The sequence below is a fragment of the Chrysemys picta genome, chromosome 12 (assembly GCF_011386835.1).
Source record: "Chrysemys picta bellii isolate R12L10 chromosome 12, ASM1138683v2, whole genome shotgun sequence".
Classification (NCBI taxonomy): domain Eukaryota; kingdom Metazoa; phylum Chordata; order Testudines; family Emydidae; genus Chrysemys; species Chrysemys picta.
Window position 1 is genome coordinate 41,179,968 of NC_088802.1, and position 15,246 is coordinate 41,195,213.

General features: G+C 50.7%; 1 protein-coding gene and 1 long non-coding RNA gene across 4 annotated transcripts in view; one reads left to right on the plus strand and one right to left on the minus strand.

The window, feature by feature from the left end:
- LOC135974789 (uncharacterized) overlaps positions 1 to 12,123 on the minus strand; it is a 23,527-nt gene extending 11,404 nt beyond the window's left edge. The window contains exon 1 of the long non-coding RNA XR_010591871.1: positions 10,782 to 12,123. This is a non-coding gene — a long non-coding RNA (uncharacterized LOC135974789). The remainder of the gene's footprint in view (positions 1 to 10,781) is intronic.
- Positions 9,429 to 15,246, plus strand: part of ST6GALNAC2 (ST6 N-acetylgalactosaminide alpha-2,6-sialyltransferase 2) — a 26,260-nt gene continuing 20,442 nt past the window's right edge. Inside the window, exon 1 of one of the 3 annotated variants that reach the window (XM_042841155.2) lies at positions 9,429 to 9,897. In XM_042841155.2, the coding sequence (XP_042697089.2) occupies positions 9,788 to 9,897 (110 nt within the window). In that variant the 5' untranslated portion in view covers positions 9,429 to 9,787. The remainder of the gene's footprint in view (positions 9,898 to 15,246) is intronic. The other 2 variants (XM_042841156.2, XM_005297542.4) reach the window with 2 other exon arrangements.

Below are 15,246 nucleotides of genomic sequence, written 5' to 3' on the forward strand. Positions count from 1 at the left end.
CTGAAGAAGCCAAATGAGTTTGCCTTATTCCCTGGGTTTTAAAGCTGGGATTTTAGAAGGCCCTAGTTTGGAGACCTGGGTCCCATGCAATCCAACGGGAAGTGAGTTTGTGAAAAATATGACAGCCTGAGTGTCTTCCCTAAAGAAAAATTCAACCAACTCAACACAGTGATGCCAACTCTCATTGATGAAGAACTCTCAAAGAATAAAAGGAAATCGCCCAAAATGAGAACATAAGGCCTGATCCCCAGCAGCTGGTATTGTTGTAGGAGCACCGGTGATCTGTATGCTATGTATAACCTGTATGCTCAAAAGGTCTGTTACACTTCCCCCCCCCCCCCCCCCACACCTTTTGTCTCCTCTCCCTCTCTGAATACCTGTGAAGTGGCTTTCCCTCTCCCCATCCCTCCTGGAATGCTTGTGGGATGAATGGGCTGCTTGAACAGATGGAAGATCAGAAGAGCTCCCAGGTAGACAAGGTGTCTGGGACTCTAATTAGGCAGCGCTCACACACCCAATGCATGGACACTGCATTGACACTGCCCGAGGTGGAGTGTGACCAACCAGACGTGGCCAAGTCATCTCCAGTCGAAGCAAGATTGTACCTCCCGTGAAGGCCCTTCGCCCGGACTGCCTGGCCAGTGGTTCGCCGTGTTGCAGTCCATCATGCTTCGGGAAGGCTTACCTTTATTGCACCATCCATCGCTGTGCTGTGGGACACTTACCTTGAAGAATCCTGACATCTCCAATGCCGTGCCTGTCCTGGGAGCATGAGTATGCAAGTGTGAGTGTGACCTGCCCCCCCCCCCCTTTGAGCTTAGCTATCAGTATAATAAAAGTGTTGCTTTCTTCCAAACTCTGGTGGGTCATTAGTCCTCCCTAAGCTTACTAGCTGGCCCAATTTTGGATAACACGTGTCACTGGGCACAGCCCCACTGACATCACAGGGCCAGACCCCCAGCCGGTGTCACCGGGCACGGCCCCACTGACATCACAGGGCCAGCCCCAAACCTCCTCCCCCTGCTGGCAATCCCTGGGGTGGTCGGCGGAGCATGTTGTCCACGTGCACACAGATCCTCGAGGTTAGACAAGGCCATCCCGTTACCGTCCCCAAGGAGCCATTCCGTCACATTTCCACACAGAGCAGTGTCGGTGTGTGTACAGTGCCCTCTTCCCAGCCCTACCTGCCAGCCTCCTTTACGAGACACAGGGCATGGACCGCACAGGGGAGGAAACAATGGAAACAGGAAATTCTGACAGTTCAAAAAGGTTTTGTTCCGAATTGCAGTGAAAACCAGAAAAGGTGAAATTTCCCGTGACAGCACACGGGATCTGTGGAGGGTGGGACAGGGGGAGGATGGGAACCAGGGCAGGGCCCAGCTGTTTGGTCTATGTTTATCCAGCACCTAACGCAGTGGGGCCCTGGGCCAGTTGTAGGGCTCCAAGGTTCTGCTGCAACACACACCACAAATAATTAATACATGTTAAATAATATTTAGTATGTGCATTGCACCAGGCACTGTACAAACACAGGACAGGCAGATGGTCCCTGCCCTAAAGAGCTTCCAATCCAATGGGTCTATGTCTAATATTTTAGTGCTAGCTCAGGAGACCAGGATCCCTGGGTTCAGTTCCCAGCTGTACTGCTCACTTGCTGTGTGACCTTGGCTTAAGCCTCTGTGCCTTCTGTAAAATGGGAGCTTCATACCTAGCTAGCTAACCGGGCTGTAGCTATGCATCTACCACTCTGAAGTCTCACATACTGGGCAAAATTAATCTCTAGAATAAATCCACTGGGGATTAATTTGGCCCACTGAGTTAATACCCTCCTGAAAATTCCCCTATGGGGTATGAAGGGCAGGTAACAATGGGAGTTGGGGCAGGTGACATGAGCTATTTTTGCACCTGAGACGCACAACAGGTTGCAAGCCCATTGTGGAAATCCCCATCCTCTGCTGCAGAACCACCCAGGGCCTGGACTGCTAAACTCCCAGAGAGGATGGATGGCCTGGTGGTTAGGGCTTTAGCCTGGGGCATGAGAGACCTACATTCGATGCCCTGCTCTGCCACAGACTTCCTGTGTGACCTCGGGCAAGTCACTTAGCCTCCCTGTGCCTCAGTTCCCCATCAGTGCTGTTAATATAGAAGAACAGCCCTGCGCTCCCCCACAGAGGTGCTGTGAGAATAAATACCCCAGAGGTTGGGAGGTGCTCAGATACCATGGCAATAGAGGCCTTAGACAGATAAGCTCCCTCTGTGTCCTGGCCCTGAGATGTCCCATTGCACTATGGCTGCCAGAGAAAGCTGCTTTCTGCTGTTGGGGGGTATCACTGCACTTGGGAAGACAAGAGCCTATTGTAGGCAGCAGCTTTGGAGGAGGCCCTTGGTTGGTTCCCGGGGGGGCTAGGTCAGTGCTGAAAGCTCCCTGCTGCCATGCACTAAAACCTGGCTAGGAAAGTGAAGACCCCCACTGCTCTGCCATGCCTAGTGGGCAGCCCTGGCTTTGCGCCTGCCCCTTGGCATGGGTGCCACGTACACCACAGTGCACAGCCTTCTACTCCCTGCTGGCAGCATTTCTCACAGCCATGGGGAAGGATCTGCATTCCTCCCTGTCAGGCTTTTAAATAGCACCCTGCTGTCTCTCGCTCGCCGAGGTGTTAGCATTCGTCCCAGGCCACGGGCTGCCAACCCACAGGGAATCGGGTGGGAGGGAGAGGCACGTGCCCAAAGCTGTTCCAGGTCTAGTTCGCAGAATTAAAGACACATGTCCCAGGGGAGATGTGTGGAGGGGGGGGAGGCTGAGGCAGCATGGAATAGGACACATCTGCTGGGGGGCGGGGGGAGAGGGTTGGGTTGGGGGGATTGGGGTGAAACCAGCCAGCCAGCACACTCAGTTCCAGCCGTGCTGCACTCCCCACCCCCAGGTGGTGCTGAGCCAGTATTCCCAGCCCCTCTTGGGCCAGGAGCAAAGCGCCTCGTGGGGGTCAAGGGCAACTACCATTGGAAGCAGTGAGCAGGGCAGATGGGCTCCATAAAAGAGCCCTGTCATGTCCTCCTGAGTCCTTGCTGTGACCTGGGGCCAGAGCAGGGATCCCCCAGTGGATCTATCGCTCTGCAGTGCAGGTCAGCCAAGGCGCTGTTGATGGAGACATCCGGAGCCTCCTGCCCTCTAGGGCACAGACCATCTCTTCCCTGATGTCTCTGCCTGAGGGGTGGCCCTGGGGCTGTGTTATAGTAATTCCTCATTGTGCCCAGTAGCATCTGGGATGGGAGTGTTTGGAAGGATTCTCTGGGCAGCCTGTGACACAAGCCAACAAAAGACAGGAAATTCAGCATTAAGGCCCCCAGCTGCCCACTATCCTTAACCCCCCATGGCTCTGTGAGCATTTCACACCGGTTTGAGCTAAGGGCACAGCATGTGTACATGTAGTTTGACACAGTTGTTAACCACTTGTGTGCTGCCAAGCACAGTAGGGATGCAGGAGCCTCATGCAGGTGCCCCCATATCTCCTGGACACCATGCATCTCTGGAACGTCTGTGCTTCAGAACAACATCACCGCAGCCCACTACTGCCCAGCAGCTCCTGGATAATTCAGCAGGGAAAGGGTTAATGGATGTTTCTTACCCAAATGTCCCAGAGACACGAACCACCTAGGAAGCAAAAAAGCCCCAACAACCTCTATTTAACTAACAAGGCTGGGATGTTCAGTCTAAGGGGTGAGGTGCCCAAACCCCACTGAAATTCAATGGAAATTAGACACCCAGGAGAGAGGAAGGATGTTCCAGTGGTGGGGGCCCTAGCCTAGGCACCAGAAGATCTGGGTTCCAGTTCCTCCTCTGCCACAGACTTGGTGTGCAATGTTGGGCAAGACACACAGACTCTCTGGGCCTGAGTGCCCTACCTGCTTTCCTCCCTCACATGGGTGTAGAGGACAAATGGATTGAGAGATGCTCAGATGCTATGGTAATGGGTGCTATTAGCAGCCTCTCAGACAGAAATTCCATAGGCTCCAGCCTCCTCACAAAGAGCTACCTCCATTGAGGTCCATTGCCTTGCCTCAGGCCTTGTGCACCGGAAGTGTGAATTGTATCTAACAATCGGCTGGGGGTGTTTTGAAGTGAATAACATTCTCTGTGAGACAGCCATACTACATAACACCTTTGGATCATGGGCATCCTGTTTTCTGCGGGCTCTGACACTGGCTGAACAGTCAGAGAGAAAACATTCCCAGCTGGTGCACTCAGTATATGAACATAGGATTAACTAAGCCTCCCAAACCCTCAGCGTGGTAGGGTAATATTAGCTTCATTTGATAGATAGGGAAACTAAGGCAGAAATGTTAAATGACTTTACCAAGAAGTCAGTATAAGACCCAGGACTAGCTTAGGACTTCCCAGCCCCAGGTCTACACTACCGGACCAGCCCTCTTCTTTAGGTGTGGAGGGTGTTTTGTCTAGACTGGAGGTCAGACGGAAGATTAGAAGCCGGGGGTCAGGACTCCTGGGTTCTATTCCCATTCTGCCACTGACTCACCAGGTTTACTGCTCCAAGCCTTTTTCTCCATCTATAACATGGGATCATAAAAATATAACCTACCACTCAGGAGGGGTTTTTCATTAATGCCATTATGGTATTTTGAGATCTTCAGATGAAAGTCACTGTTGAAATGCTTTTAATGCAACCTGTGAGCAGTCCAGCACGGTCCTGAGCATCTCAGATCCGCATATTAGGTCTTGCTCCCCTTTATGTCCACTGTCACCATAATAGAGTCACTTGGGACTAATGATCTTCATGCTCAATATGTCCCTGAATCCATAATGTCTGGTCACTTCGGCAAAAAAACCAGCCTAGAAAGTTGGGGAACCAACCCAAACACAGCCTTGATGTTTCATCCAGCCCAAAGGCCAGCAATCAGTTCAGGTCCTTGGAACATATGAGAGCTCTTATTAGCAATCAGCGTTTTATGTGTGCGGATGACTGCCAGATCTCTGTGACCCATCATCATCTCCTTCATTATTATTCATATTGCAGTAGCACCGAAAGCCCCAGCTGAGATGGAATGGAGCCCTGGAATCCACTCCCTACCAACTAGCCTTCAGTTCCGGCTAGCATTTTGCAGGCTGCTCCTTCCCATAAATGCATGCCCCTTTTCTGGTGGGTGAGCTGTTAAGGGGCTGTTAGACACATCTTCTCCTCTCTGTGCTCCTCATGTTTGCTATTGAGGGGCCTTGCATAAGCCTCCTGAGACATCTGCTATCGAATCTGTCAGTATGCTGCAGCATTGCCTTCATGAGCACCATATGCTCTGCTTTCTACAGCAAGGTTGACAGAACACAAGCTTCATCGCTCCAGATTTTGATCTGGAGGGAGATTTCCTTAGGCCAAATTTTCTGCAGTTGGCTGAATGCACCTTTGGCCTCTGCTGAACAAACTGGGTCTATACACAGTCCTCTGTGTGATCTATGGAGATCGCCTTCCCCCAGCATGATGGCACTTCACAGTGCAGAGCGTGACTTCAGAGCTTTTCAGCAGCAATTTGCTACCAACAGCCATAAGATGCAAAATGTTCTTGTTTTTCTCTCTCTAGCAATGTCACTAGCTTTGTTTCCAATAAAAAGTCATGGACAAAAATGAGACTCTATTTTTATCTTGATTTTTTCTTCTTGGATTTATTTTTATGTGGCAACTTCAGTATTAAGAGACTAGTGCTCAAAATTTTACACTTATTCAGCTTCTAGATCGATATCACTTAATTTCTGGACACTGGCTAAATGCATCCTAGCCCAAAAGAAGTAGTAATCCAGAGGAAAAACAGCGAGTATCATTTTTACCCAAGGCTATGTCATTTCCTAGATCTAAGTCCTAATAAAGTACACACAATTACTTGGAATAGTCTGCATAAACCAAGTGCTGTTAACAAACAGGGAGCTGCCAGATTGACAATCTGACGAGAGCCAGTAGGGCTCAGGGAATAAATCTCCCATTTGCAGACACCTGAAAACAGGGGGTTCCAAACTGCTTCAAGGTACATTGTAATTGTTTAAAAATGTAACAGTCTCCAATATTCAATTAACCCAAACTTATTTTCAAAGAATAGCAGGATTTACTGTGCAACAACTTGGAATCGCCCTCTTCCTGTGCATTCAAGTGGGAGCTGGAGTCCGTGACTCCTGCTCCACTTTTCCAGCCTGGAGCGCCTGCCGGGAAGTATCAGTAAAATGATACTATTCACTGAGAGAACTGATCACAGTTATGGGGATCATGAAAGGCAGTTAGGGATTGCTAGAAACGCTATCAAAAATGTACTTCTTATACGAGGGGCCTGATTCTCCTGTCACACCTGCTTTATACTGATGTAACTCCATTGGCTCTGATTTATTCTTGCATAACGGAAAGGAGAATCAGATCATATTCCTATCTAGAAAATATATAATTAACTATGCAAGGTATTCTTTAATCCCTGTAATTTTCCTTCACGTTTCAGAGTGATGCATTCTGCCTTCAATGGTTTGCTGCTTTCTCGTTGCTCTGTATGAACTCTCTCTCATAAATTCAAAAACATTAGCAAACTCAAGCTCTACATAACTTCATCCTCACCCATTACAATTTTACATTCAAACAACAAACACCTTTGTCCAAACCATGGGACCAGCCATGGGTGCTAGGATGGCTCCCCCACATGCCAACTTCTTCATAGGCCTCCCTGAAGAAGAATTTCTGGACAAATGCACAATGAAACAAATGATATACCTGAGATACACTGATGATATTTTCATCCTCTGGACAGATGACTTCAACTCCCTCATAAATTTCCACCACAACTTAAACAACCACCACTCATCCATTTAACTCTCTCTGGAAAACTCCCAAACTAGCATCAACTTCCTGGACACCATAATCAGCTTCAACAAAGGAACCCTACAGACAATGATATTAATGGATCCAGTAACCACCCTAAACACACCAAGAAATCTGTTATCTACAGCCAGGCACTCAGATACTACAGAATATGCTCCGAGGAGAAAGTGTGGGATATACACCTTCGTGCACTCAAAAGTGCCTTCACCAAACAAGGACACTCCACCAGAGGAGTACATCACATCATGGAACGGGCCACCCAAATACCCCAAGAGAACCTGCTTCAATACAGAAATAAAACCCCATCTGACCTCAGCCCTACTTGTCACCTACCACACTGAACCCATATGGAGTATTATCAAACAACTACTGCCCATACTTAATGGGTACCCCATCCTGAAAGAAATATTTCCTGAACCCCCTCTTCTGGCCTTCAAATAACCCCCCAATCTTATCATCAGAAGCAATCTCCCCACAGACCAGGATACACCAACTCAAAGCAGCACCAGACTCTGCCAGAACAACAGATGCTAAACCTGCAGACATCTCACTGTTACAATGATCAACACCCCCCACAGCGTATCTTACAAGATCCCTCATCCCCAGGTCCTATACCTGCCTCTCACAACATGGGGTGTACCTTTTCCAGTGCACTAAATGCCCCAATAACAACTGTGTAGGTGAAACAAGACAATCACAACACTTTCAAATGAACTCCCCGAGGAAAATGATAGAAGACAAAAACACCCTGTCACATGTTTTTTCACAAAGCAATCTCTGTATCTCCCGTTACACCTCTTCCTCAAAGGAAACCTGCACAACTCTTTCAAAAGATCAGCCTGGGTGTAGGCACCAACTTCCCCTCTAGCTGGGGGGTGCTCGACCCTTGCTTCACCTCAGGCCCCGCCCCCACCCCACCCCTTCCTCCAAGCTCCCGCCCCTGTCCTGCCTCTTCCCGTCTCCTTCCCCGAGCGCGCCCCATCCCCGCTCCTCCCCCTCCCTCCCAGAGCTTCCTACAAGCCGTGAAACAGCAGTTCCTGTTTGCGGGGGCTGGGGGAGCAAGAAGGTTGCTGGGAGGGAGGGGGCGGAGTTGGTCAACAGGCCTTGGGCAGGTGAGAGGCGGTGGGGGGCAGGGGGAGCTTGGCTGCCAGTAGGTGCTTAGCACCCGATAATTTTTCTCTGTGGGTGCTGGAACCTATGAGCCTCGGAGCTTAAATCCATAACTTTGCTAGACACTAAAAATCATGGTCTTAAAAACACTGGATTTATGGTTTATTACAACAATCTGTAATCCACTAACTCCTTTTGTCCTATGACTACAGGGGTGTTAATGGGCCACTTCACCTCAAATGGTCCCTTAGAATACAGTATGTGCTAAAAGAACAGGAGTACTTGTGGCACCTTAGACACTAACAAATTTATTAGAGCATAAGCTTTCGTGGGCTACTGCCCACTTCTTCGGATGCATATAGAGCCACTCTATATGGGCAGTAGCCCACGAAAGCTTATGCTCTAATAAATTTGTTAGTCTCTAAGGTGCCACAAGTACTCCTGTTCTTTTTGCGGATACAGACTAACTGCTGCTACTCTGAAACCTGTCAGTATGTGCTAACTACTTTAAACAATCTGTTCAATCTTGTATTTCTCTGTGATGCTCTTAGGGCTTGTCAACACTTACAATGCTGCACCGGTGCAGCTGTAGCGGTTAGTGAGGATGCTACCTGTGCCAATGGGAGAACTTCTCCTGTCGGTGTAGGTACGCCACCTCCTTGAGAGGCGGTAGCTATGTCTGCAGGAGAAGCCCCTGATCGACATAGTGCTGTCTACACTGGGGGTTAGGCTGGTCTAACTATGTCGCTCAAGGGTGTGGATTTTTTGCACCCCTTCTTCTTAGCATATGTGCAACACGCCTGAGCTGGCACGTCACCAGGATTCATCACTGAATTTGGTCTGCTTCTCCAGACCAGCTCGGCCTGGCTACTGATGGGGAGTATGATGTGAACGCTTACCAACATAAGTCTGCAGTGTAGACCAGGGCTTAGTACCTTCCCCAGACCGGAAGAAGAGCTCTGTGTAGTTCCAAAGCTTCTCTCTCACCAACAGAAGTCGGTCCAAGAAAAGATCTTACCTCACCCACCTTGTCTCTCTCTGTCTATGTCTACACTAGAAATACCCCTGAGTGCCATAAGGTTTGCTGACATAAGTGGTAGTGTAGACATGGCCTTAATGTACACAAGGCAACTACGCAGAGGCAGCCTTGCTGGTCTTGTGGCCAAGCTAGGAACTGTATCTGAGGTCGTGTCCATTGTTTATTTCGGGGGGAGGGGGTGTTTTTACAGGTCAGTATTTGTGGAACAGGTGTGTCAGCCTGGGTATGTGACACTGTGCGCCTCCCTGGTCCTGCGGGCCAGATTCTGAGCTCACTGACCCCAGCGCCCACTTCCAAGGATTGGCTAGCAGAGCTGGGGGCCTCGGAGTTACTGGGCGTCCCAGAGATCCGGCTGGCCCTGGGCCTGTGCACGCTGGCCACTGCGCGTGGGCCTGTGCCCGAGAGTGCAAACCTGTTGTGCGTTCGAGTGGCTGCTGGATTTGCTGCAGAGTTGTAAGAAGCAGGCGAGGGGGAACCGAAAATGGCATCTCCCTCCCGGAGGAACCACTGAACGCCTGGCTCCCAGTTCAAAGCGCTTTCATCGCTCAGCGAGGACCCCGCCCGCCCGCGCTGTGCCGCCTCCCCCGCCGGAGGGACCCCGAGAGCGGCAGGGCAGGAGGGGCCGGGGCGGGGCCGAAGCGAGCGGCCGGGCTGGGCGCGCACCGGGAGAAGGAGCCGCCCGGGAGCGGAGCGGGGCGCGTTCGGGTGCCTGGCTCGCTCCACGCCCGCTGGCGGCCGGAGTTTGCGCTCCGGGGGCTCGGCGGCGCGACGCCCCGGGATGGGGGCTCCGCGCTGGGCGCGGCTCTGCCTCCTGCTCCTGGCGGCGGTGACGCTCTGGGTGCTCCTGTGTGGGCACGACCGAGACGCGCAGGCTTCCCCGAAGCCCAGGTAAGGCGGCGGCGGTGGGCGGGTTGGAGCTCACAGCGGACGGGAAGAGACAGTTCCTGAGAACTTCTGGCTACAACAGTGTCCTGCGGTAGGCAGCAGCGCAACACATGCTCTGCGGTGGGGCCGGAGCAGCGGACTTGCACACAGAGCGAAGGACGGACAGACAGACAGACATATAGTGAAGGACGGACAGACAGAGACACACAGCAAAGAACACACACATTGAGCGAAGGACAGACAGACAGTGAAGGACAGACAGGCACCGCAAAGAACGGACAGACAGACACACACAGCAAAGAACACACACATGGAGTGAAGGGAGGACAGACACACATATAGTGAAGGACAGACACACAGAGCAAAGAACGGACAGACACACATACAAACGGAGCGAAGGACGGACAGACACACACGGAGAGAAAGACAGACACATACACAGAGCCAAGGACACATATATGGAGCAAAGGATGGACAGGCAGGCACACACAGTGAAGGATGGACACACACAGAGAGCAAAGGACAGACATGAAGACAACCGAGTGGAAAAAACCACCCTGGAGCGTGAGGCAGGCAGCAAAGCGCAGGAGAGAAGAGGGGCATTTTTAATCTGGGTCTCAAGGGGCTGGTAGTAAAAGAAGACAGGGAATGTTAAGTGCATAGGGATAAGCCAGGCTTCTGGCTGCCCTTAGCTTTCTGTCAAGCCAAGGGCTGTGTAACGTGCTACGCAGAGGTCTCTCTCTGGGCCCAATCCTGCATGGTGCGAAGAGCCCTCCGTTTACATTGGTTTACGTGATTGAGGGCCTCCCCCCCAGTGCTAGAGCTCCAGCTGGCGTAAATCAGCATAGCTCCAGTGACCTAGACTAGATCTACACGGAGTTACTTACCCCAGCAGCAGATCTGGACCCTGGACTTCAATGGGCCGAGGCTGATTCATCCCAGCTGGAGATGCAGCCCTCTGAATTCAACAGAGCAGTGCTGATGTACACCCGCTGGAGGCCTGGCCCCCAGCACGTTGAACATACCTATGGCACCTTGTCATCTCAGACCTGGAGAGATTCCCAGCACTTGCAAAACTTCATGGACACCATTTCCTAATCTCCTGGGCTCAGCCCTGCTCAGCTGCCAGGCCCTGAAGGGACTCCAGGAGGGTTCCATCCACTGCCAACCCAGATGGTGAAAATGTTGAAGTAGCTTGCAATGTAGCAGCTATGCATGTGGGAGGCGAGTTTCACTGCAGGGCATTTTGCTTCCAGGGGCATAATCCATCCTGCTTTGCTGGGAGGATCAAGTAGCTTGTGCCGTATTTGCACTTGCATTTACCTCTAGGAGCATTGCTCACCTCTATGTCACGCAGCCTTGGGACAAGTAAATGGATGTAAAGAGAGTGGATGTAACAAGCGACTCAGGGTGATGGTTTTTACTGTATCAGCCTGCAAGTGAGTCAGTGACTGGCACTGGCACTGACACCTCTCTGTGCTATATGTAAATACAGTGGGAATCACCCAGCTGTGGGGATTGGGGATCCATTTGGGTTTGAGCATAGACGTTTCTGAGAACCAGAAACGTCTATGCTCAAACTCTGTTCACTTTTTTTAACATCATCTTAACAAAAATTTTAAATCTGGCTCTCAGACATGATCCACACCCTCCCTCCCTTCTAGCCGCTGTCTAGCAAAGCTCTGCTAAATTCTCCCTGTCCCTAATACGCATTTCTAATCCTGTGATTCCTTCTCCTGCTGGGAAGTGGCACAACTGGAAACCCCAGTCTTTACCTCTGCAGCCCTGTTTAAAGGTCAAGCAGCAGTGGAGAAGTAGTAGGGCAGCCACACTTCTGCACCCCTGTGTCTGCACTGAACAACAACATCTAGTAATCAGGAGAGAAGGAGGAGAAGACTTGGCTCTCGTACAGAGCTTTTCATCCTACAGAGTGCTGTAGAAAGTGTTATTGTCCCCATTTTATGGATGGGGAAACAGAGGCATAGCGAGGTGAAGTGATTTGCCCAAGATCCCATACAGCAGGACAGTGTCAGAGTAGGGAACAGAAATCAAGACTCCTGACCCCCCAGTTCAGTGCCATAGCCACTGGACAACGCTGCTTCCTGGGGCCAGTGGGGATGCTAAAAAGGAGGAATATATTCGTAAAATCAAAATCCTAATCCCAAAACAAGGTTAAAAGTGCCAACCTGGATCATTAGTCCCTCTACTTTCTAAACAAAACAGCAACACCTTCCACCCCACATTAAATTAAAACCCCTAATTCTAAACCTAAACTATACAATCACAGACCCGAAACTAAATTCCTTATCTCTATGCACTCCATTGAATTTTAATTACTTCCCTCGAATCATAAAGCTAAACCAGTCTGTATCCGAATTGATAACCTCAAGGCCATTTCTATAATTCAAGGGCTGGGTTGTGTTTGTTTAGTCTGGATAGCCAAGCGCCAGGCTCACAGAACTCAATCCCAGTTTAAAGCAAGCATGCTGTTCCTGCTACAAGATTGGGAGATGAGCAGCTGCCCTGCTTCGTTTTATAGGTAGCTGAATTTCACTGGTGACTGATATTTAGTGCGTATTTTGGAACCCTTCCAGCTAAGAGGTGCTACGTACATGCAAGCTGTTCCTATGTACATGCCCACTTCCACTCCGTGAGTCTGATTCTCCAGTGCTTTTGCACAGCCAATCACACTTGTGCAAAGTGGATGTAAAATGCCACACATCTGGAAGGCAGAACAGATGGGAACAACCTTCCTCTGTCTGGGTGGACATCCCTTGCAAAGCTGGGCGCGGGCCCCTCGGGATGCAGCAGAGCACTGAGAAATGGGCAAACAATCTGGACAGAGAAGTCACTCACAAGTCAGCTTGAAGCTGGAGCGACTCCTGTCTGCAAAGCACTTTGACAGTCATGACAACAGTTACCTATGGAAGGGCCAGCCTGCCGGGGGCGGCGGCGGGGGGGGGGCGGGGAGAAAGTCCATTAAAGGAAAAATAACTTTCTGCAGGGAGTGGGCCCCAGTTAATATTGGGCCACAGCTCCTTGTGGCAGAGGGGCTGCAGGCCAGGTGTAAATTCCCCTACATTCCAGGGAATTCCCTGCTGCTGCAGGGAGCGTCTGCACCAGCCCTGGGTGCTGGAGTGTCTTGGAGCATGAACGGGTATGACTGGGGCAGGCCTGCACCTGGGCACTTCTGCACCCCTGCCATAGGCCATAGTGACCATTATGGAAGGGCAGGGACATGCAAAGTAGGGCAGCCGGTAAAGGGTTGTTCTAAATAGCACTGGGGCCTGTACATGCCCTTGTGATCCCCTAAAAGGGCAGGTGCAAATTCTCTCTCCCTTGGTGCCTGTGCAAGCCAAGGGATGAATTGGGCCCAGTGAGTTTAAACTGCTGGTTTGACACCATATAGTGCTTAATCACCACTGGGAGTGCTTAGATCTCCTAGCCTTAGAAAAATCATAGGGATGGGATTTCCAAAAACGATTGGCCTAACTCTGCTGCCATTGACATCCAGGCCAATGCTGAGTGCTTGTGAAAATCCTACACTAGGTAAGTAGGGGGAGAGGGACATCTTACAGCATTTCAACACCATGGGGAGATGTTCTCTCACCTGTGTTACTTGGTTTGCTGGCAGATTGCAAGTTTTTCCACCTGTTTTGATTTTTCCAACCTTTCTCTTGAAACATGTAAGTTTTTGATCAGAGATAGGCCCAGCCCAGGGCCGAACCCCTCTTCAGCTTTGAGAACAGTCGACTGTAGATCTGATTCCGCTCTGAATGTCATGAGTCTGCTCCTCTGACTCTACTTTTTAGCTGATTGCATTTTGCAGTAGAGTCCCAATCAGATGTACGTAAGCCTTATTTTAGCAGGAGTGGTCTGTACAGGATTTAAAGCTCTTTATAACTCCACATACTGTAAGGTCCCTGGAATGCAATGTCTGGGGAAGGGTGGAGAGGGGAGGGGACGATCTTTCTTTTTAGTCAGGACCTTTCTTGGAGAAAGAACAAAATATTCTGTGCCACTCAATTGTTTCACAGACATACGCCTCAGAGATTCAGATCTTATCATCTCTGCAAACAAAGTATCTGAGAAAGAATGGTGGGGAGTCTCAGATAAACTAAATTCCCTTTCCCAAGCTCCCAGACAATATCTGATCTCGGTTTGGCGGGGTGGAGTAGACACACTATTTCTAAACATGGGTGACTTGGGTCATTCAAAGACTGGGAGGGGACAGATCTTAGGCTGCAGTTCAAAGAAGCATCTCTGTGACTTCAGTGGGACTTAAGTACATGCTTAAATGTAAGTGTATAACCTCCAGTGGACTGGCTGACTATACAGAACCTGAGCGAAGCCTTGCTGGTGGGCCTGACCTCTCTGTGGTCTCAGGGCATTGCCCCAGGAGCAGCTCAGGGATGAGATCTTAAAAGCAGAGCAGAGTAGCTCTGGCTACACAGGCAGGGATGACTGACAGGGGTTATCAGCCACTTACTAGAGAGCATGGGGAATTTTTAAAAATCATGTTGGGTATTGGATACGGCTGTGGCTCACCCCCAGCATGCACTGTGAATTTCTCCATTTCGTCCTTGGAGTCACAGTGGAGAGCTGGGCTCCCTCCAGAACCCATTGATGGTGCTCCTTCGATTGGCTAGCGATGGGTGCTGCAGCAGCTGGGGGCCCCATGTGCTTAATTAAAATACAACCAAGACCCACCCTGTGGTTTGCTGCTGCGTATCCCATTCAGCAAACAAAAAATGTATTGACTTCCAAGCTCATTCCACCAATGACCTCTGCGTTGATGGCAGGGCCGGCTCCAGGGTTTTGGCTGCCTCCCGAAGCAGCCAAAAAAAAAAAAAAAAGCCACGATCGTGATCTGCGGCGGCAATTCGGCGGAAGGTCCTTCGCTCCGAGCCGGAGTGAGGGGCCGTCTGCCGAATTGCCGCCGAATAGCTGGACGTGCCGCCCCCCCCGAAGTGGCCGCCCCAAGCACCTGCTTGCCAAGCTGGTGCCTGGAGCAGGCCCTGGTTGATGGGTCCGTAGTGCTTGCAATTTGAGGAATGAGTGAGCAGCCTGCTGTGTAAGGTCAGCAGTCGCTACCCAGCTGCCTTGCACTTGAGCCTCTGAGCACCCTTTGCAATGGACACCTCACTATGAACAAAAGATTCTGGTATAATTTCCAGACAGTTTGGAAAGAGCAAACCTGTTTGGGCAGGGGCAGATTTATTTAGCTTGAATCCAGGGCCGGCTCCAGGCACCAGCTTAACAAGCAGGTGCTTGGGGCGGCCAAGGGAGAGGGGCGGCACCTGCGGCAATTCGGGGGCGGCGGGTCTCTCACTCCCTCTAGGAGCGAAGGAC